This window comes from Cydia splendana, chromosome 21 (assembly GCF_910591565.1).
Source record: "Cydia splendana chromosome 21, ilCydSple1.2, whole genome shotgun sequence".
Lineage (NCBI taxonomy): Eukaryota > Metazoa > Arthropoda > Insecta > Lepidoptera > Tortricidae > Cydia > Cydia splendana.
In genome coordinates this window covers 14,559,912-14,583,282 of record NC_085980.1, presented here as the reverse complement: position 1 = coordinate 14,583,282, position 23,371 = coordinate 14,559,912, and the positions used below count along the sequence as shown (strand labels likewise).

General features: G+C 38.0%; 2 protein-coding genes across 2 annotated transcripts in view; one reads left to right on the top strand and one right to left on the bottom strand.

Annotated features, from left to right (window-relative positions):
* Positions 1-23,371, top strand: part of LOC134801056 (uncharacterized) — a 101,608-nt gene that overhangs the window by 57,094 nt on the left and 21,143 nt on the right. The gene's annotated exons all lie outside the window — the stretch shown is intronic.
* LOC134801352 (uncharacterized) lies at positions 90-13,825 on the bottom strand. Its single transcript, XM_063773891.1, has 4 exons — positions 13,811-13,825; positions 5,297-5,822; positions 1,482-1,552; positions 90-1,043 (listed from the first exon to the last, which is right to left on the bottom strand). Exons 1-4 carry the CDS (start codon positions 13,823-13,825, stop codon positions 768-770), a joined length of 888 nt encoding a protein of 295 aa, XP_063629961.1. The 3' UTR covers positions 90-767.

Genomic DNA, 23,371 nt, shown 5'->3' with positions numbered 1-23,371 from the left:
AAACGCTATACTCGTAAAGCACAATGTATGGCCTCAGAAGATCCAGTTGTCCAGCGTGGAGGTAATGGCGGCCAAATAAAAGCAGGGAATATACTACATTAGGTTTAATGTTAAGCAGAAGGCTGATTGGAAAAAGTGATTTTATATAAATCTAAGTCGGTCCTTATATAGCTACGTACAGCGCCACACTACTGATTAGTTATGAACTATTACATCTACTGACATACCTAAACTAAGTTGTTGAGTAATTATGCTAGTACATAAGAGTTTCGGTAGATGTCACCTTATTTACATATTATGGAACTGTGGTGCTGTCTACTGGTGATTTATGTCTAATATCTAAGAAGTTTGAGAGCCCTAACCTAGATGGCGTAGGCAAGTAGGTATTATATTGGCTAATACCTATTTATCTATTCCCTGTTAAGATAGGTCTTAACATTTTGCCACCCCTTGAAATAGTTAATGTTTTATGAGTAACATTAGGTATTTCAAGAATAGGCCTTATATATATATATTTACCTATTAGTAAGGATGGGCAGAGTTTTTTGTTATGAGCTATAGTTAGGTAATTACTTATATTTAAATTAGAGCTGTGCCCATTTTTATAAATGAAACAACGTTAGGACATGTTTTTTATTTTAAATAGGGAGTAGGTATTCTTATTATGTAATTATATACTAGGTAAGTAAGGTATAGGTACTTAATCATACTTATTACTTAATTATAATTATTTAAACAATAACATTAGGTTCGTAGGTATTAACTACTTATATAACTTGGCCCGAAGTAGGTAAAGGACAAATGTTATTGAATGCGCGTTGGATGTCTCCTCTGGCGGTTCGGATGATGGCTACCCTGGTGATGCCATCCCGGCCCGGCTGCGTCGCGACGATCTTGCCCAGCCTCCACCGGCAGGGTGGCAGGCGCTCTTCTCGCACCAGAACGACGGTGCCGACTGCGAGGCTTGGGCCGCGCGCGCTCCTCCACTTCGTGCGCTCCTGCAGCGTTCCGATGTAGTCACGTGACCAGCGCCGCCAGAAGTCCTGGGTGATTTGTTGCAAAAGTTGATAGTGAGTTAATCGGTTTTTTGGTACATTGTTATAATCTTCATCAGGAAGTGAATTTGGTGCTTTTCCAATTAAAAAGTGAGCTGGCGTGAGGACAGGATAGTCAGGATTTGAAGTAGGTAAGGGACACAATGGCCTAGAATTGACTATCGATTCTACCTGATTTAGGATAGTTACAAATTGTTCATAAGTTAACAGAGATAACCCTAACACTCTTTTTAAATGATATTTGGTAAGTTTTATACTAGATTCCCATAGTGACCCCATATGAGGTGTATAGACAGGAATAAAACTCCATTTTATGCCCTCGTCTGCGCAATGAGATGCTAGTTCGCTCGAGCTGTCCTGTAGATATTTTTGCAAATCTTTCAGTTCGTTACTAGCCCCATGAAAAGTTGTTGAATTGTCACTCACCAACTCCTTCGGTTTACCTCTCCTGGCGATGAACCGTCGCAGTGCCGCCAGGAAGTTGGCTGACTCGAGCCCTGTAATTAATTCGAGATGAATTGCCTTTGTTGCAAAACAAATAAATACTGCAATATAGCACTTATAGACCTTGTAACCACGTCCTGTCCTATCTCTAATGTTATAAGGTCCTCCATAATCGATACCCGTGATAGCAAAGGGGGGGGATGGGTTAACCCTCGAGGGGGGTAAGTCTCCCATTATAGGGTTAGTAGTCTTTGGATTTGCTCTAAAACACGGAACGCATTTATTTACAATTTTTGAAGCTAACATTCTACCTTTAGTTGGCCAGATGCGCTCGCGAATAGTTGATAGTAATAACTGAGGGCCAGCGTGCAGAGTACGTATGTGTGCGTTTTCCATCAGTATTTTGGTAAACGTGTGTTCGTGACTTAGTATTAAAGGGTGCTTTTTTTCATATGCATAATGCGAAAGACCGATTCGTCCGCCTACGCGAATGAGTCCGTCCTTCATGAATGGGTGTAAAGATAATATTTTGGATTTGTTAAGAACCGGTTTGTTATTTTGCAACAATTTATATTCGTGTGGAAATGATTCCATTTGTGAATGTCTGATTAATGTGTGATCCGATTTTTTTAATTCTTCTACGGACAATGGTCCTGATAGTTTTTTATTTGGATTAATTGTTCGTGTTTTATTTTTTGTGTTATATATAAATCGAAGTATGTATGCTAATACATGAATAAGTGTTTTATCACTAGACCACCTGTGAAAAAGATATTGTATCGTGTCGTTAGATTCTGTGTTAATAGCCAAGGTGAGTGTTATGTCTACGTCGCTCTCGGCCTCGGGTATGTGATCCAGTGACTTAGAATCGTGGGTTGGCCATGTGTCAGAACTCTGGCTTAACCACACGGGCCCGGACCACCATAACTGGTTGGTTTCCAGCTTGCCTGGTGCTACCCCTCGGGACAAAAGGTCGGCGGGGTTCTCCTCCGAGCGGACCCAGGACCAGTCTTGCTTGTTTGTAAGTGATAATATTTTTGTGACTCTGTTACTAACAAAACAAGTTAGTTTAATGTTACTATTTTTAATCCAACACAAAGTTATTTTTGAATCTGACCACAGGTTGATTCCGGAAAGGTCACATTTTAATGCTCGTTTTACTTTGTCTACATGTGTTGCGAGAAGTAAACTGGAACAAAGTTCCAAATTTGGAACAGTTTGGGATTTCATTGGTGTGATTTTTGATTTTGAATAAAGTAGGTGAACTTGGACGTTTCCTACCCTATCGCTCGATCGTATATAAATGGCAGCGCCATAGGCTTTAATACTGCTGTCACAAAATCCATGAATTTGTATCGTTACATAATTAGGTATGACTGTACATCTCGAAATTTTTAATTGGTTTAATAAAAACAAGTCTCGATAGAATGTGTTCCATTCTTGGATCAAGTCTTGTGTTAATTCGGTATCCCAATCTAATTGAGCCTTAAATAATTTTTGGATAAATATTTTGCCTACTACAATGACTGGTCCTGTCAGGCCTAGGGGGTCAAAAATGGACGAAATTACCCCTAGTACCTTTCTTTTGGTGATTGGGTGTGAAATTTGGTTTTCTTTAATGGTATACATAAGCTCATCTGAGTCACTAGACCACGCTAAACCCAGGACCTTATGTGTTTTATCTCCAAATTCGGTGGTAGATGTGTTTTGGTGTGTATGTGTTTCGCTCACCCGTTTTATGATGGCTTCGGAGTTGGACTTCCATTTCCGCAGCGTGAAGTTGGCTCCTCGCAGGATCTCGTTCACCTGTGATGCAGTTTCGGCTACCTGATTCTCGTCGTCACCGCCGGCGATAAAATCGTCCATGTAGAACTGGTTCGCTATGGCCTCTGCAGCTGCTGGAAATGTGTGTTGGTTCTCGTTTGACAATTGTAACAAACATCTGGTTGCAATATGTGGTGCTGACTTTAAGCCGAAACTTAATGTAGTCAGCATATAAATTTGGAGTCGTTGGTGAGTATTTTCACGCCAAAATATGCATTGTAGGTATTGTTGATTTGGTTTTAAATAAATACATCTGTACATTTTTTGTATGTCAGCGTTAATAACATATTGGTACTTTCGGAACCGTAGAAGTATATTTATAAGTTCGTCCTGTATTATTGAGCCTTTGTATTGGATATCATTCAATGAAACGCCGTTATCGGTCCTGCATGAGCAGTCAAAAACAATACGAATCGGGGTAGAGGGGGAGTCGCGAAAAATAGCCTGGTGGGGTAGAAAATTACATGGGCCATCATAATTATCTCGTAATTTAATCATATGGCCAGCTTGTTCGAACTCGCGCATGAAATTCACATATTTATCTTTAAATTCGGGGTTCCGCTCGAACTTAGTCTCTAACGTTTTGAACCTCCGGTATGCTATGTGCCTAGATTGACCTAGCTTGGTAGGTGGCTGCTTTAATGGAAGTTCAATTTCAAAATTACCTTCAGAGTTGTGAGTGTGGGTTTTCATAAATATATCCTCACATTGTTTTTCATCATAAGGTAAATTTGGTGCGGAACCCTCCTCTATTTCCCAAAACTTTTTTAATTGGGTTTCAACTGTAATTTTACATTGAATAGCAGAATCGGATTTTTTATGTACGGGACCCGTAACTAACCACCCCAGGCGTGAGCGTCTCAGAACCGGTAATCCAGGCCCGAGCGAGTATTTACCGGTGAGAAGTAAATCGAAAAATATTTCGCCACCGATCAGCAAATCTACATCTTGAGCTAAGTTAAATTCGTCATCTGCTAATTTATAACGCGGCGGAATGTGCCAACGTTGCACGTTTGGTATTTCAATATTGGTTGTACAAACAGTAGGCGAAATAAAACAGGACAAATTAGTCGTAAAGGTTCCGTCTAAGGAATGCAATGTTATGTCACACGATTCTAGGACAGTAGACACTTTTTCATTGAAACCTATGACATTTAAGGCATGTTGTTGTTTAGGTAATTGTAACTTTTTTACCGCGTTTTGGGTAATAAAGTTTTCTTGCGAGCCATTGTCTAAAAATGCCTTCATTTTATGCACATTGTTATGCTTATCCCTAACAAGCACTTGGGCTGTTGTGAGGAAAACTGACCTATTTCGAGTATTGTTTGCTTGTTTTCCGATCAGGGTGTTATTAGACAAGGCGGTCTCGATTTGACTAGAACTCGGTTGTTCGTCGGTTAATGTTGAGATTGGTAATCGCGTTGGTGCGGGGTTACTACCTATATGAGTGTTGGTATTTGGTTTGTGTAGTAACGTATGATGCTTGCCCTTGCATACTCGACATGTACTGGCCCTGCAGTTTGTTAAGACATGCGTCCCGGACAAACAATTAAAGCATAATCGTAATTTATTCACGGCTCGGATTCGCGCGATCACGTTTAATGCACTAAACTTTGGACACTGGTTAATGTAATGCGTACTCGAACAATATGGACACTGATTAGGTTTAAATTGTTTGGAGGTTACCTTAATAGGTTCGGACGTGGTTACCATGGCCTTCTTGGAAGTGCTGGGTGCGTCCGATGGTACTGCTGGGCTGGTCGCTTCCAGCCGGTCAGCTCGGTTCTTTAGGAAGGTTTTGAAGTCCTGCAACGAAGGCAATTTTCTCAAATCAACACTATTTTCCCACTTTGATTGCAGTCGACTGTCTAACTTTTTAACTAGTAAGTGAATAATTGCGAGATCCCAATTTTCGGTAGGTACATTTAATGAACGCAAGGATCTCAAATGTTTGGAAATATTATCGCACAGACCTCTAAGACCTGAAGGAGTTGACGGTACGGGTTCCACATCGAACAAGGCTCGCATGTGGTTGGAAACTAAACGTTTAGGATTATTATAACGTTCACAAAGCATCTGCCACGCGAGCGTGTACCCTTCCTCGGAGAAATCGAGCGAACTAATTACCTCAAGTGCGCCGTCTCGTAAACAACTGCGTAGGTATTTATATTTTACAATAGGTGCCAGGCTAGCTTGATTGACTAGGGCATCAAATGTGTCTCGGAACTGCAGCCACTGTGTTAGGTCTCCATCGAAGCTAGGGAGGCTAATTTCGGGATACTTTATCGACTCACCGAGGGGCTGTTGCTGTGGAGCTTGCGGACTATGGTCATTTGGTATTGATTCGTTATCTATTTTCGCCAGCAGCTTGCCCTTAGCGCTGAGTCGGTAAAATGTGTTCTCGAAAGACTCACGTTCGGCCTCTTGGGCCTCAATGTCGCCTTCCTCGCTGCACAGTGTCTCGATCCGGTCCTGTATCTCAGAGAAATCATTGTATAACTTTGGTAATAAAGTAAAAAGTTACAAAATTTAAAACAACTGTCTATGTCATTAATAAACAGGGTGAATAACAAAGGCCCTAATATAGACCCTTGTGGGACTCCAGAAGTTACATGGACACACTTAGACTCATATCCGTTGACTGCAACTTTTTGTGTGCGGTTTGTAATGTATGACCTAAACCACCTCCACAAATTTCCACGAATGCCATTGAAGTATATTTTTTCTAACAGAATTTGGTGATCTACTCTGTCGAAAGCTTTGCAGAAGTCCGTGTATATACTATCAACACGTTTATTTATGTCCAAACTTCTGAAAAGGTATGAGGTATATAGAATTAGGTTTGTTGTTGTTGATCTTTTCTTGACAAAGCCATGTTGCTGTGGGAGGATAATGTTGTGTAAACTTGGATAAATCTGATCATGAACCAGTTTCTCGAAAAGTTTGGATAATACGGGAAGAAGTGAAATAGGCCGGTAATTTTTTACGTCTTTCTTTGAACCTCCCTTGTGGACAGGGACAACTCTTGCGATTTTCCAGACATCAGGAAAGGTACCTTCTTTAAGGCAGCTATTATAAATGTAATACAGAGGATGTGAAATATTGTCAGCTACATTTTTTAGGAATATTGGGGGGATGTTATCAGATCCAGAACTTTTCGATGTATCAACAGTTTTCAAGGCGCGTTTGACAAGATGGATCGGTATGTGAACATCATTAATATGAACATTAGATGGGTCAGGGGAAGTATTAGACGGCGCAAAAACAGATTGAAAGAAGTCAGAAAATAAGTCACACACCTCGGCAGGGTCACTGGTGGTTACGTCATTATAAGAAACGGTGGCGGGGATATTTGTGGTTCCACGCTTATTAGCAACAAATGTCCAAAAGTATTTAATGTTGGTTTGAATGCTTGTTTTGGAAAATCTAATATAAAAATTGACCGTAGTTCTGTAGAAAGCGACCAACTTTTTAATTTTGTCAAAGTGACTTACACCCTAACTCAGTAGCTTTGGTCGCTTTCTGCATTGATAAAAAAATTGAGTTGGTCGTTTTCTGCATAACTACGGTCAATTTAGAGTCAACTAAAAGAAATCGCTCTTTGGTGATTAAGGGGCCCACAGATTAACAGTCCGCCGGACGGTATCGGCCTGTCAGTTGTTCGGAACTGTCAAAATTTTGTTCTAACTGACAGGCCGATACCGTCCGGCGGACTGTTAATCAGTGGGCCCCTTAGGGGCTACCTGTGGTTTTCATCGATCTTTGACAAGTTTTGAATCGTATCTCGTACATTTGCACTACAGATAGATTTATAAGAAAAACGGCTATCGGTTCTTCAATCTTTTATCTCCATTCTTGTCTACCGGATTTTGAAAGAAATGAATACTTATTTTTTTATGATTTGTTTAATCATTGTCTAATAATGCACTTTTTTCGTAACTAGATTGCTGCAAACGATCTTACATATATTCGACTTTGACGTCTCAAAAGACGTACTAGGATTTTAATTTTAAACTAATAAACACAAAAGTTATGGCCAGAAAACCAGTTTTTTGGCCTAAATATCTCGAACAATGAACTTTGAAGTAAATATGGGATACTATATTGCTTAAAGCCGTTAATATGATATGCTACAAAAAACATTAGAAAACTAAGGGATCCAAATCGAAGGTCATTGGCGTGGGGTAGCCCCTAAAAGATGAATACGTAAATGACATTTTATATATTTATGTGGTTTTCATATGGGTCAACGTTACCCTCTTTTGGGTGAAAGTAACGCGAGTTTACGGTACTTTTACTTGGTTTTAGCTGTAAGCAGTCGATGTTTCAGGAGCTTTTGCGGAGAAATTGCGGACGTGATGCAAGCTTTGGCTTACCGGAGCTTTTTCTGTTTCGGGAGCTCAAGGGAGCTTTGCTTCCTCACACTTGTGCTTTATCTGATCCACACTCAAAAACAACTATCAGAAGGCTTATTCGAAACATGTGTATCCAACGGATTGGAATAACTATAGAAATCTGACTAGAGTTCAAAATTACCTACGGGCAAAGAGAATAGAGTGTATAGAGGCGGACTGTCAAAGTAAATTATGTAGCCACTGTAAATTTACTGTCATCTTTCGACAGAAGATTAAAACTATTAGAACGCCATTTGACTTTGATCCTTATTCTTTCACTGATATGTGTTGACTTGTTGAATATTAATATTAACGCCATCTACTCGACTGTAGGCCAAAGGTATGGTGCAATCATTTCGAGCGATGGCGCTATAACCTTCAGCCTACTCTCGAGTAGATGGCGTTAATATTAATATTTAACAAGTCAACACATATCAGTGAAAGAATAAGGATCAAAGTCAAATGGCGTTCTAATAGTTTTAATCTTCTGTCGAAAGATGGCAGTAAATGTACTGTAGCTACATAATTTACCATGACAGTAACGGCGCGATTCGGGAAATGAATTTGAGATTAACTGCATACGATATAGTAAACATATGTGACGTCCCACGGGTAAAGGTACCTTATGGCGGTTGGCGCTTACGCTATTATTAACGCCGCTCCAATATTATTGCGGCGCTATGCGACGTAAGCGCCAGCCACCATAAGGTACCTTTTTCCGTGGAACGTCACATAGTACATCTTTACTATTTCATATCTAGTGAATCTCTAATTCATTTCCCGAATCGCGGCGCCAGCCGCCATAAAGTACCTTTTGCCGTGGAAAGTCACATATTTTTACTATTTCATATCTAGTGAATATCTAATTCATTTCCCGAATCGAGCCGTAACTCTCTATTAGAAATTCTCTTTGCTACGGGTATTGTGCCGCGTGCGAATCAACTGTACAGCGCGCAGATAGACAACGGCAAATCGTCAGGTGACAACCAAAACTCACTAGTCACCACCACAAGTTCATAGCCTTAGTGAACCGTATTAGTATCAAAATAAGGTTGACTTTTGTTTAATTAGTTTTTTAGTAATTAGTGAGTTTTGGTTGTCACCTGACGAAATATTGTAATGCCGCGTAAGGTTTTTGACATATGGAATTTTATTTTCACCTCAGCAGCTCGAACAAGGGTACTTTGCTTCTTAAAAACAGTGAGCAAAATGCGATTTTGCTCACTGAGTGAGACAAAATGACATTCAAATGACCTTTATAGTCAAATGTCATTTCAACATGCGGGGTCTAATACAAGTTCGAAATACTTAGGTTCTATTATCTCTGTCCCTTTCACACTGTTAGCAAAAAGAAACAGACGAAAAAAAGTTCAAACGACATTCAACGGTATATTGACTGTTTATAATAGACCACCGAAAAACTTCAGAACGCATCGTTCCAAACCACGTACGAGCTCCGTACGAGTATGAATTCTTAATAATTATTTAATTAAAATAAAGTTTAAGATTTGATAAAAACTGATAAAAATACTATATTTTAGGTATTTACTGTACAATTACAATAATGAACTCAAAAAATACACAGATTATCACGCATAATTAATTATTTTACTTTTAAGAATTTCTACTATAGTTGACAAATAGTACGTATCCGCAATTCGGACCGTATCTTACAACGTTCTTTTTTACAAAAAAAAGTTGTCGATTGAAGTGTCAGTTGAGGTTCGTTATTTCCATATTATTTTACTGAAATTTATTATTACGTTTTGTTTTCGTGTTCGATTGCGGTAATTAAACTTAATTGTTTGTATATCTTAAGAAAACATGAGTGCATAGGTATTAAGTGACGAAGAAGGATTACATTTTTCAAGTTGTCTAATGTGTTCTCACTGCTCAGCTGAAAACTTTTGTGTACTACACGAGATCAAAGTTATTTACATCTCGTGCGCTTTTGAGTCCCTTACTACGCTCTAGATTCTAAATTAGATTCACTCGCTACGCTCGTGAATCTATTATAGAATCTTTCGCTTGCACGGAACTCAAAATAAGCACTCGAAGAAATATCAAACTTTGATCTCTTGTTGTACAAATAACTATTTACTTGATCAAAACTTTTACTGACCAATGATAACTTTTTTAATTAATTAAACAGTAAGGGCCACTTGCACCATCCCACTAATCCGGGGTTAACCAATTAAATCTGGAGTTACCATGGTTACCAGTACAATGTGAAACTGGGTTAACGGGTTCACCGGTTAACCCTGGGTTAGTGGGATGGTGCAAGTGGCGCTAAGTGAACAAATTATTTAAGAAGGGATAAATGTGTGTAGTGGTAAAATGCATTTATGTAATATTTTCTAATTTATTTAAATATTAAGAGACATGGAAGCAGCAGGCATAGATAAAAGTATGACAGAGCAGACCGCATAAAGTGGCGTAATGGTGGTGTAAGCAGGGCCGACCCTAACTAAAGATGGGAATACTAATGGCCAGGAAGAAGAAGAAGAGAAAAAGAAGATTTATCTGTATCCATTTTCCAATTGATATCAAGGTCAAATAAAACATTTATTTGACCTTAAAGGCTTTCACGTTCTAGGCATAATGATAGTTACTTAACATTCCAATTCTTAAACATCAACTTTAATATTAACCCTCCATCAAAAACTTTGTTTTCATACGCGATTTCAACCCTGCCTTCCGCTGATTCGTGTTTGCTTACCCCGTGACCTCTTTTCCACTATTACTATACTCGACATTCAAAAATGATCTTTATTCCCTCACATTAAAGTACCTTTTAGCTTGTCACTATGTTGCCGATAAGGTTTTTTTGTCGTAAGGCTGTGTAGCATGGTTCTAATTTTTGTCTGTTGTGGGGAAACAATGAAGGTACTATGGACGTGTAAGATGCTGGGGTTAATACGGGGTGTGTTTGCACACACCCCGTATTATATATAGGGAAAATGGGGATATGAGAAAATATTTTTCTTATTTTTATAAGGTGAGCAAATAACATGGAAATAATAGTTATTTGCTTTACAAGGGGGCAAAGTTGTTGTTTAACCGCTCGTGCTAATATTGATACCCGACCAAGTGAAAGATTCCAAAATTGAACCACGAGCGTAGGGAGTGGTTCGAAAAATTGAATCTTGAGCGTTGCGAGGGTTTCAAAGAACGAGGGTTATACAAAATTTGCCCCCGAGTGAAACACAAAATTTTTCACCACACCAACCCGAAGCAAATATTAAATGTAAAATATCAAACAAAATCAAACCAAATCACATTCAAATGAATGCTATTAAATATTTATCATCCAAAATCATCATTTAAAAGTCAATTCTACCAGCAAACATAAGAAAACAACTCAAAATTTGCATTTTACTACTTTGCCTCACATGTGAATTACTGATAGCAAAGTGCAACTTTGCTATCCGTTTTTGAAGTGCAAAGTAAGCCTTTTCGAACTGGTGTGGTGAAAAATAACTTATGACACATTAGACACATTATATTTGTGTCTGTATAATATAATGCGCCGTACAATTAAATAAATAATTATTAGACACGCTTAAACTTGGGTCCAGTTCGCGTTCTTGAAAAGATATATACTTAGATAGATTAACATCAAGCATATAAGAACAAATACAAGATATTCGTGTGGCCAAATAGGCCGAATACCGAATAGTTACCGAATATTCGTAGCATTAGCTGAGGCCGGATCATTTCGTGATAAACTATATAATTATTATTATGTTGTTCAAATAATTTTTTATTTGTAACACAATACGGTTGTATGAAATATACTGCCGTATTCGAACTTCAAGATATTCACAAGAGACGACACGTACTAGATCCATTCTATATACGTTATAGTTTAGATATCAACTAGTTCTCTTTTGCAGCGCAATTCGGGCAACAAATGTCACTTTTACGTCAGATAGAGTAAGATATCTATTAGATGTGAATTGGATCTCTAAGTCCTATCCTGTGGAAATCGTTCAAGAGTATCTGCAGAATCGCGCAAATGTCAAATTTGACAGGTTAGATCTTAAACATATCGTTATCGTATCTTGGTGATGTCTAAAAGATATCTAATAGATGTCTATTTCAAAATCCGAATCGGGCCGATAGTTTGGCATGAATAAATGATTCTTGATTCTTGATAAAAAAAATGCTGAATCATCGAGTCAGCGTATCCTCATACGAGCTCTCAAATTAAGATAGATTCGAGCAGATACTCGTACGAGTAGAATCAGAGGGCCTATCGCGAACCACCTTCGACGTGTTGCCTCTCTGTTCCACTTGTAAATTCGTACGTAAGTGTGACAGGGAGGCAACACGTCGAACTTGCTTCGCGGTAGGCCCTCAGGGCAGACGGCCGCACGGGGCCCGGATTTTAATTTTTTTCACGTAACGATACAAAACCAATGACAGCGTGATTGGTGGTTTTATTGTGTGTAAAACAAAAGGGAAAATATATTATGATTCGCTTTTATAAACGAAGCTAACATATTAAAAGTCTTTTTATACCCCTGGGTCGAATTGGTTTATAAAATATGGGATTGGACTGTAATATTTATTATATATTTATATATAAGTACTAAGTTATTTGACATTAATCACTGAAACACACATGAAATATAACAAGCTTTCAATTTTAAATATTTACTTTTAATTTTATTGCTTTTAAATATAGAAGTAAAAGCCTGCGCCTTGAAACCCTCGCAACGCTCAAGATTCCACCTTTCGTACAGGTTCTATTTTGAGATTTTTCGCTTTCTCTAACAAACTTTGCTAAATAATAACTTTTTTTCCAAGAAAATAACTATTTCTCAGGTACAGTCACAAAAACGCTTTCAAATCAATAAAAAATAAGCTAGGTAATAAGTCACGCCCGTATGTTAGAGGCTTATTTCATCGGTAAATACCTATCATATTTCCCAGAATCAAAGCGAATAAATCCAAGACCTTACACACAATATTAAACCATATACATAGGTTGATAAGACATAAAATCGCGTATAAAAATATAAAATAAGTCACTCGGGTTCTTGAGTTGTCGTATGCTTGTGACATCGTACATTTAGGCCCGTTGTTATGAACATCTTTATGTCTTGGTTTATTGCTTATTCTGCTCACGTGCTTGAGATAGAGCAGGAGGTGAGACAGATTGTTCCATTGTTTCGCCGGGAATAACGGAGGTATAAGAATACCTAAATATTAGTATTAAATGTGTAACATATTCTTGTAATCAGATTACGCCCCGTAGTCTCCCCCCCTTATTCCTCAATTTACTTGTGTTTAATCACGATATGAGTGAATTGCAAAAAAATTGTACATAGTTAAGCACCTGTAATTAGTCGAAAGTTAATTAATTCCATTGTGTTACGACAGTTAAGCCATTTCTATTTAAGTTAGATGCATGAAAGTGTGTTAGCGTATGCTATAGACTTATTGTATTTATTGTCACGTATAATTCGTACACATATAACTTATATGGGTCTCTATTGGTTCCCATAAATTTTTTGTTCCGATTTTTTCAGTCCATAACGTTTTCCATCATAATTTTTATTAGTCATATTGTCAATAGTCATAAATTTTAACAATATAAATTGCAGTTCCGATTTTTGCAGGTCATTATTATTGTTAGTCATAAAATCTGTTACTCATAATATTCAAAGTCCAGAAGGTATACCATTACATAATGTTGAAGGCAATAAACTTGCTTACAATAATCGTTGTAAGGTCTTTTATCGCAGGTTATAATGATAAGTAGGGGCTCTATTGCATTCCCTAAATTTCATGTTCCGATTTTTTTAGACCATAACGTTTTCCATCATAATTTTTATTAGTCATATTGTCAATAGTTATAAACATAAACAATACAAATTGCATGCTTACTACCTACCTGGGGATTATTTTAAATTTGGCTTACTCATTTCCCCTCCATTTCTTATTTTTCATGTAGTTTATTAAGCCATTTCGCCCCGCCAAGGAGTCGACGGAGCCCCGCTTCGCGGGGCTCCTATTTCCGCTCTGAGGGACACAAGGTAACTAACGAACCTACCTGAGGAAACAGATTTCTTTTGATTGACTTACTGATTTCCCCGCCATTTCTTATTTTTCATGTAGCTTATTAAGCCATTTCATTCTGCCAACAAGTCGACGGAGCCCCGCTTCGCGGGGCTCCTATTTCCGCTCTGAGGGACACAAGGTAACTAACAAACCTACCTGAGGAAACAGATTTCTTTTTTCTTTATATGAAGTATGTTATTGATTTGGTTTCTTAGATGTAATTCATTTTAGTCATTAAAAATGGGACCCCCTTTGTTTGACATAATTATTTAAAGTCATAATTTTTAATATTATAGCTCCTAAATATTAGAATATTAGAGGATATCATTTTCTGTCTATCGAAATTCGAAACAGTAAGTTTATGGGAAATAAAGGGATGATATTAAAACGATATGATTAACGACCATTAGTCCGATAAAATATATGCCTTAAAATATTTCTGAATAATTATTGATATACCTTTGAATGTTATACTCATCAATTTTATAACTTTTGTGATTATAGCGTTTAATATTATAGATGTATAACATTAGAACTATGAAACGTTATACTTAACAAAAATTATGACTTTTAATGTTTATGTCCATAAATTATATGGATATCAATTTCTGACTATCGAAATTCGAAACAATAAGTTTATGGGAAACAAAGGGATCCCATTAAGTTAAGACTAATCACAGCTTCTTAACTGCGCTTAATAACGAACAATTTTGTTGCAATTCACTCATATAATAAAATGCGGCCTGATTCGGACTTTAAGATACGTCAAAAAGTTGCTAAAGTTACGATCACAGAACATATTAAAGAGGTTAGAATGGCGATGCGAGCAGGGTACGTGTCGCCGCCGGTTATGAGCAAACGCTCGCATGCTAGTACTCGCCCGCGCTGACCGAAAAACGTAAACATGCCTTTTGCGCCACAATAACGTTCAGATTAAGAAGCCAGACATCAAATCTGTCTAAAGGAAGCGTATCCATTCACCAGGTACACAAGTTTTTACTACCGTTGCGCGAGAAATGTGGAAATGTGGAGAGGAACGAGCGGCGACACCGGCTCCGATACGAACTGCGCGCGATAGCCGTTCTAACCTCTTTAATATGTTCTGTGGTTACGATATGAATCGGATGTGTTAGTGTCAAAAGTGACGTTCTTAAAGTTCGAATTAGGCTGATGGGCAATATTACAGACTTTATTTAAACAACAATAGGGTAAGGGCCGTCAATAAGGAACCCTATTGTCTTATTTAAGGCCCTCTTTATGAACAATTATAGTCCATTTCAAACGCCATTTACTCCAAAATGAACACAACATCTCGAGACAATCTGATTCCGGATAAATTCTCTGAAAATATCTCTAACTCAAAATATTACGCTATTCAACTTACAACTGTAACGCCATGAATTTAGAGTTCTAATTCGCTTGTAATTATAAGGAATGCTGTAGCTAATTAGGTTGTATGAGGATACAACCCGACATTTCTTGGCGGTTAGTAAAGTCGCTTACCGAGGTAGAGTTAGACCATGATAAGTCTGCAACGATTTTGATAGCACACGGTCCTGGGCTAGTCTCAACATGTCCCGCGATTTTTCGAATGCCATCCACCCAACGAGCCAACGGACGCCAGGCGCTTCTTTCATCTGAAAGCGGCCACCAATCCGTCAACATGTTGGTCCACCTGCGATCAGTCTGCCTGGCAACATGGCAGCAGCTGCTAAGACATTGTGGCGGGGAATTTATTTTACAGCAAACGCTTATGCCGGAAGAAATTCTGTTACTAAACCATTAAGGTTCCCAACGTGTGTGGAAAAGGAAAGGGTCTAAAGTTAGAAGAAAAAGAAGTGAAGTTAGTTAGAAAGGGTCTAGTCAAAGGTTAACTGGAAGAGATCCCGCAAAGGGATAAGTTCGCCTTTGTACTTCTTATTAATTGTATGTTATTTTTAATATGTCTTCTTGTAGAATAAAGAGTTTACTACTACTACTACTAGTTAGACCAAGATAATTCTGCAGAGATTTTGACATCACACGCAGTGCAGGTGTTATTTTAAACGTAAAACTTCCATGAAATTATGGCGTATAAATGACACTGGACTGCGTGTGCTGTCAAAATCTCTGCAGACTTTTCTTGGTCTAACTCTAACGCCACTCGCTTGCTCTCGGTAGGCAATGTGAACAAGCCTTAGGGCGCAAATGGTCGGGTTGAGCCCCACGTTAATTTACCGAACGAGCTCCCGGTCTAAGAATATACACAATGTTTATTTACGTACGCATCTTGGGTTCCGCACAGTAAAATACGTCTCAGTAATGAAGGAAAAATGTGTAACTACATTTTATTACTCCTCAGCTTTTCCCGTTGTATTTTTAAGGCTGCCTTTGGCTTGCTGACTGAGGCTGCTGAGTAGGGATTGCAATCCGGTCCGGCGGATCCGGTAATCCGGCCGGATCCGGCACTTTTTAGGAGTTACCGGATCCGGTTGAAATCACCGGATCCGGACCGGATCCGGGAAAATAGAAAAAAAGACCGCAAGCAGCACCCACTGCGCGTTTTAGGTGAGATAAAGGCGACGGATAGAAGAAAGAAGTTAAACAGAATAACGAACGAATGAAAAAATCCAAATTTAGTAAAATAAGAAGATATTTAATATGACGATGATTGAGAACAGAAGAGGATTTCCTCTTCTTTCACGTCGGTGGCACGAATCGACACGATACGACGATTACTTAAATAATTAGAAGTAAACATTAAAGGATGGAGATGCCATGGAAGGCATTTGTAACGACGGGTCTGGCCTAGTGAGTAGTGACCATTCAGTGACCCTGCCTATGAAGCCGATGGTCCTGGGTTTGAATACCGGTAAGGGCATTTATTTGTGTGATGAACACAGATATTTGTTCCTGAGTTATGGGTGTTTTCTACGTATATAAGCATGTATTTATCAATATACGATACGTATATATATCGTCGCCTAGTAGTTCGACCTAGAGCTAGCTAGCACCCATATTACAAGCTTTGCTTGGTTTGGGGGTACGAGTAGGTCGATCTGTATAAAATTGTCCCCAAATATTTATTCATGAATTATTTATTTATTTGTGATTTAGGCTATAAAACTATTTTCACGGATAAAAAATGAAAGCAAGATAATATTGGAGCGCATTTCATACAATTTTGGTTAAAAGTAAAATATCTTGTTACTAGAATGGATGTCAGCGTTACAAATAATTCCATCAAAGAACAGTTACGAAAACTTGTCCTTTCAAGGAGTTCCATTTCCCATCCCATAATTATCCCATTAACAGGCTTTAGAATCTAATCAAATTTATATTTTTATTGTAAACGTATAAATTTGAGCAGAATGTGAATGATTAAATATAATAATGTTAATAAAGGACTTAGATTTCAAATTTTATTTTTAAATTGAGATTGACTATGTGACCCTTTTTAGTACTTAGTTTTATTTTATTGTTATAAAGTTATTTCTTATTAACTTCGAATTGTTGTTTTATGAATACATTTGTAAAAATACCCTTTGTTTCTCATATAACGCATAAAACTTGAAAAATATGTCATTTAATTAACTTTAATATCCTTATACCTAACCGGATCCGGTCCGGCCGGATCCGGCCGGATTGAGGCCAAAATCCGGCCGGATCCGGCTGGATTGAAAATCAATCCGGTTTGCAATCCCTACTGCTGAGGCAGACATGAGCAAAAATGAGAGACGTGCGATCAACAACGATGACTATGGTTGACTGGTAGAGAATGCCATTAGGCATTAAGTCCACCATTTGTACATTTTTGTATGTACTTTGTGCAATAAAGTTTAAAATAAAATAATAAATAACAACATTGGTATTAATCTAGCTAAGAATATTTAAGATAAATGTGACGCTTAACTTCATACTCTGATAAAATTAAGAAATATTTACCCTATTTTTTAAATACCAAAATCGCATAACCTGACAATTGGATTCACCCGAGTTTTAAGTTAATAACGACCTCATTTGGTCACGACTCTCAGCCATGAGGAATCGAGGAAGAAGAAGAAGACCTATATTTGACTGAGAAATTTGTAATTTGACGGAGAACCCGTACTAAATTAATGAAAATAATTTCACATTAGTAGCTCATGCATATATGTATTAATAGTGTTTCTACACCGTGTTTATTTTTAACACCTCTTTTTCTTTCAATATTCTCGTTTACCTTTGACATTTTGAAGTACTGTTCCAAACTACCCTGTGCCAGATACTTCGCCAAAGATAATGGCAGCTTATTTGGCACTTGGCACGCCGACGGTTGGCATAATCTGATTCTGCCATTTGAAAACGGAGCAATAAATCTTGTTAGACTTTTGTTTTAATCAATGTATCTAGAACGGAACTCTAAGTTCAATAATCTGCCGTCGTATTATGGATGGCTTTATCCATCTTTATCCACGTGATAAAATAAGTGTCACTTTTTAACACCGTGGGATATAAAGTGACGGACACCGTTTTACCACGCTGTCACGTAGATAAGAACGACCATCATATCCGTACTGATCTAAGTTTTACAGTTTTGAGCGCATCTCGGCTGCAGTGCAGTCGTCAGTAATCTGGCGTCGCAATACTGCTGCAGTAATGGTGGTGCAATCTAAACCAGAAAATAGTACCTTAAAAACTATACAGGGTGTAACATTTTTAGAGACTGAGCTAAAAGGATAGTGTTATCTAAGTGATCTACAATCGAGTTATTATAATCGTAAATCGCGGTTGGTTCTATAGTAAAAGTTGCTCAGTATAATCCCAAAACCTCCCTGGTAACGGGAATGCAGTTATTTTTTTAGCCACTATGTACATATATCAATAGTTACGAGTATCTATTACTGAAAATACTTTTATTATTTATAATAAGAATTCTTACCCCGGCCTGTGTTTAACTCTACGCTCTTCAAAGGTGCGATTCCTGGAATAGTTAAGATGAAAAATACTTTGAAAAGAATCTCCGCCGTAAGCTTCAAGTTTTCTACGGAGTGAAGATTGAAACGTTTCGTTTCCCACAATTTTCTGCATGAAATCCAACCCTAATTGGTTGAGTAAGATATTGTAGTTAGTTACGTTATTTATCTGCCAAGGCATATTTAAAGATAGACCAATTTGTTATAATTAAAAAATATACATATTCCATTTTAAATGTATACTTGGATAAAAGCTGGGGCCAAGTTAACCACGGGTGGGACCAGTGGGAGCCCCACGAGTCAAACCGTGGATCCGGCAGACCTCATCGGCGATGGCGAGATAACTTGGACTCCTTTTTGAGAGACTGACCAGATGTAGCTCAAAACCGAGACGAGTGGCAGAAGAGGGGGGAGGCCTTTGCCCAGCAGTGGGACTCAAAAGGTTCGTAATAATAATAAAAGTTTTAAAAGTTTGTTGACAAACTTTGATATAAACGGGTCTAATTTTATCATTTATCAGACGGTTCAGCTGGGTTGCACCAGCTGTGTACACGGACAAACAATATTTAGACAAAGCTCCTGCTTAACGATGCAGCGTGCAACATTTAAATATATTTATAACGAAGAGACGCTTTCCACAAAGATTTTTGTAGCTCATATAGTGACATTGACAACCGGTATCATGAGCGGGACAACAATAATAAATTATGCGCGTTCAATAGAGATAGCAAGAGGCGGAACAATATAAGAAAGTCTTCTTTAATATCTCTCTTTAAAATATTTAGTCTTAAAAACCTATTATTTTCAGTGTTTCCACCCGCACCAGCTTCTTGGGCGGGATTATTAAAATTATTTACCTCAGTGGCACAAAAGAAAAATAATATTCTTTTCTCCGTTAGTTTTTCCTTTGAACAGTAGTTTTGCTCCCATTTGTGAGAGACAATGGAAATAGTAATTTGGTGTGCGGAAATAAAAAAAAATAAAAAAATAAAAACACTTTATAAAACAAGTGAAAATATTTAGGCTTCCGAATAGAGTAAGTATACGCCTTTTTGAGTAATTAGTAGGAGATACAACTACGAGTATCAAAAGTGATAAAATATTATTACAAAAAGCTTTTATTTTAGGTACCTTAGTATTTAGAATGAGATGCCACTAAGTACCTACATATTTAAGGCTAACTATTATATATTTCAAGTTCTCTCGTCTCAAGCAAGTCAGATAAAACATAATTGACTGTTCCTTTAATTTAATTTCAATATCTCGAAACAAAGGCATTCGGAATAAAGAGTCACTCGATGTGATTTAAGGATTCGACCAACTTGTTTAAACTAACGAAAATTGATTGGTTTTATATAATAGATCGGAGCGGAATAAACAGGCCAATTCTAACGTGCAGTGACATCAAACATCAAATATTTGAATCATATTGGAATCATACCTATAATTTAGATGTCATTCGCGCGGGCGTCTTGCTCGTACTAATACATGTAAAGGCTGACCGAATATATGATCACGCACCATGTTGCGGAATGTCACTGGAACAATTTTTTTCATACTATACTGAACTGTCACTCTCTACATGAGAATAACAGCGCCCTCTTGACAATGATCATATATTACTGGACAGGCGTTTTTCCTTTGAACAGTAGTTTTGCTCCCATTTGTGAGAGACAATGAAAACAGTAATTTGGTGTGCGGAAATTAAAAAAAGTAAAAAAAAAACACTTTATAAAACAAGTGAAAATATTTAGGCTTCCGAATAGAGTAAGTATACGCCTTTTTGAGTAATTAGTAGGAGATACAACTACGAGTATCAAAAGTGATAAAATATTATTAATGTAAAGCCTGACCGAGTATGGTCACGCAACATGTTGCGGAATGTCACTGGAACAATTTTTTTCATACTATACTGAACGGTCACTGTCTACATGAGAATAACAGCGCCCTCTTGACAATGATCATATATTACTGGTCAGGCTTTACGGACACGTCAGAGCGAAATGAAAGACAGCTAACTCATTTTGATACAAATATCTGTGCGAACGAACAGGCCTGGCCTGAAAATAATCAAATAATCAACGTACATAATATCTCGATTTAGTAAACAACCCATAGATTGAGATGCGAGATAAATCTAAAACCGGATTGACGTAATCTGACAGCCAATAATTTATATCTCCCAAGAGATTCGGTTAAATTTGTTGCCTGTAACGGTGTCGGTTATTGACGATGAATATTTACGGGAGTTATATAAATTACAGTCCAGTTAAGAGCTATTATCGATAGACAGAAATAAAACGGGCTTCCGGTTCGAGCGCCATCTTGATAGTCACGCGTCGTGATTAATTCCTTTGTTTTTTGCTCATTAATATTGTTTAAAGTGTAATATCGGTAGCTTATTATACAGTAAACTAATGTGGTAGTGTGCAGTGAATGGAGAATGAATCTTGAAATGAGTTTAACCACCATTTTGGAGTCAACGGCCGGTAGTCTACGTGCTACTTGTAAAGTCCAGCTATCGCTTTACAAGAGCTAATAAAATTACCGTACAGTCTTGTACTAACCGTATAATTTTAGTCGTCGTATTTAGCTCCTAATACCTTATTGATACTGGCGAAATAGTCTCACTGGACGGAACAAATAATTTTAAAAGAATTAATGAATGAAATAAAACGATACCTACACTATGTTTCTCAAGGAACGATATAATTATGTTACTTGAATGTTCATGTAAAATTTCATGTTATTTGTTGTTTTATAATGAGCGGCAAAGATGGCCGATGGGGTCGAAAAGTGCTCGAGTGGAGACCACGGACTAGCAAGCGCAGCGTAGGACGTCCACCCACAAGATGACAAGATGGACAGAGGACCTTGTTAAGGTCGCCGGAAGACGCTGGTTGCGGGTCACTTCCAACCGGTACGTATGGAGGTCCAAGGGGGAGGCCTATGTTCAGCAGTGGACGTCTTATGGCTGAGATGATGACGATGATTATGAATTAGGGGCGGTTAGCTTCATGTGACTGTTAAGAAAATAAAATCCGTCAGAACACGGTAATTAGCCAACAAGAGGTTCAATGATGTTTCTTGTTACCAGAATAAATAACCGTAATTTTAATATAAATCCAAAGGTAAGTACGCCAAGAGCGCTATGAGGATTACACTTTAAAGCTTAAATTAGGTTCAAGTGCTATCAGATTTTGAGAATGGAAGCTTTGCGGTCTGTTTTATAATTGGAGACATTTTGAGTTTCTTTATCCAATACGCATTAAGAGCGGATAATCTGCAAATTAATAAAATATAAGATTTTTACAAATATTATAAGTTAGGTCACTTAGGTCACCAGTCCCCACTGAAAACTCAGCGCTGCGGCTTACCGTAGCATTACGCTGAGTGGGGTTCCTTTTTAACGTCCATCTGATCTATGTCTTGTTTGTAATGGTTTGGTTTGGTTTGACGTAAATAAATGTATTATCTTTCTTTCTTTCTTTTAAATACATTTTTTAATATTCACGAACCCATATATATTATTATAGTTTCTGATTTCACCTGACTGCTTCTATATTTAACTCTCAGCGGTTCAATCAAGTACGATTAATATCTTCGATATGCCTTGTAAGTATACACCTATAGTATGTGATACGCACAGGATTTAAACGAGATATGATCTGCTTAGGCATTACAGTAATCCGACCTATTATAATATGGGAAGTGAGGTTGGATGTTTCAGGTAGGTCAGCCTATTGATATGGAGTTTACTTGTAATAAAACACTTAATTTTTAATTGTTTGACGGCCTCTTAGCCTAGGTGGTAGCTCTGCCTACGAAGCAGGAGGTCCCGGGTTCAAACTTCTAATCCTGGTGTTTGGCGCAATACAGAATATTTATGAACTTAAACTGGGTGGCTACGGTTTCCACACAGAACGGGGCGTCCGTCAGGGCTGCATTCTGTCACCCAAGCTTTTTAACCTGTACGGCGAATACATTATGAGGAAGGCACTTGACGGCTGGGAAGGAGGTGTTGCAGTTGGAGGTCGATTGGTCAGTAACCTCAGGTATGCAGATGATACTACAGTAGTTGCGCCTAGTGAAGTAGAAATGGCGGCTCTTTTGAAGCGAATTGAAGATGAGAGCGCTAAGCTGGGCCTTAAGATAAACCATTCTAAAACTAAAATAATGGTAGTGGATAGGGCAAATATACTTCCAGTTACCGACGTACTCCGCCACTACGAAAAAGTCAGCGAGTTTGTGTATCTTGGGTCGTTAATAACCTGCGACGGTGGCAGCACTGACGAAATACGCCGTAGAGCTGGTATGGCTAAGAGTGCTATGGCTAACCTTGACAAGATCTGGAGGAACAGAGGTATTCGACGTACGACTAAGGTGCGATTGGTTCGAGCTCTTGTCTTCTCGATATTTATGTACGGTGCCGAAACTTGGAGCCTGAAAAGCTGTGATGTGGCTAAGATTGACGCTTTTGAAATGTGGTGTTGGCGAAGACTGCTGCGTATACCTTGGACAGCTAGAAGAACTAACATCTCTATTTTGGAAGAACTTAGTATTACCACACGGCTCTCCGAAGCATGCCATGAACGAACCCTTATATTTTTCGGACACATTATGAGATCATCAATGCATGATATGGAGAAGT

Coding starts and splice junctions, on each gene's coding strand:
- LOC134801352 (XM_063773891.1), bottom strand. Junction 1,553..5,296: donor AACTCCTTCAGGTCTTAGAG/GTCTGTGCGATA, acceptor AATTAATTACAG/GGCTCGAGTCAGCCAACTTC. Junction 1,044..1,481: donor GAGGTAAACCGAAGGAGTTG/GTGAGTGACAAT, acceptor CAAATCACCCAG/GACTTCTGGCGGCGCTGGTC.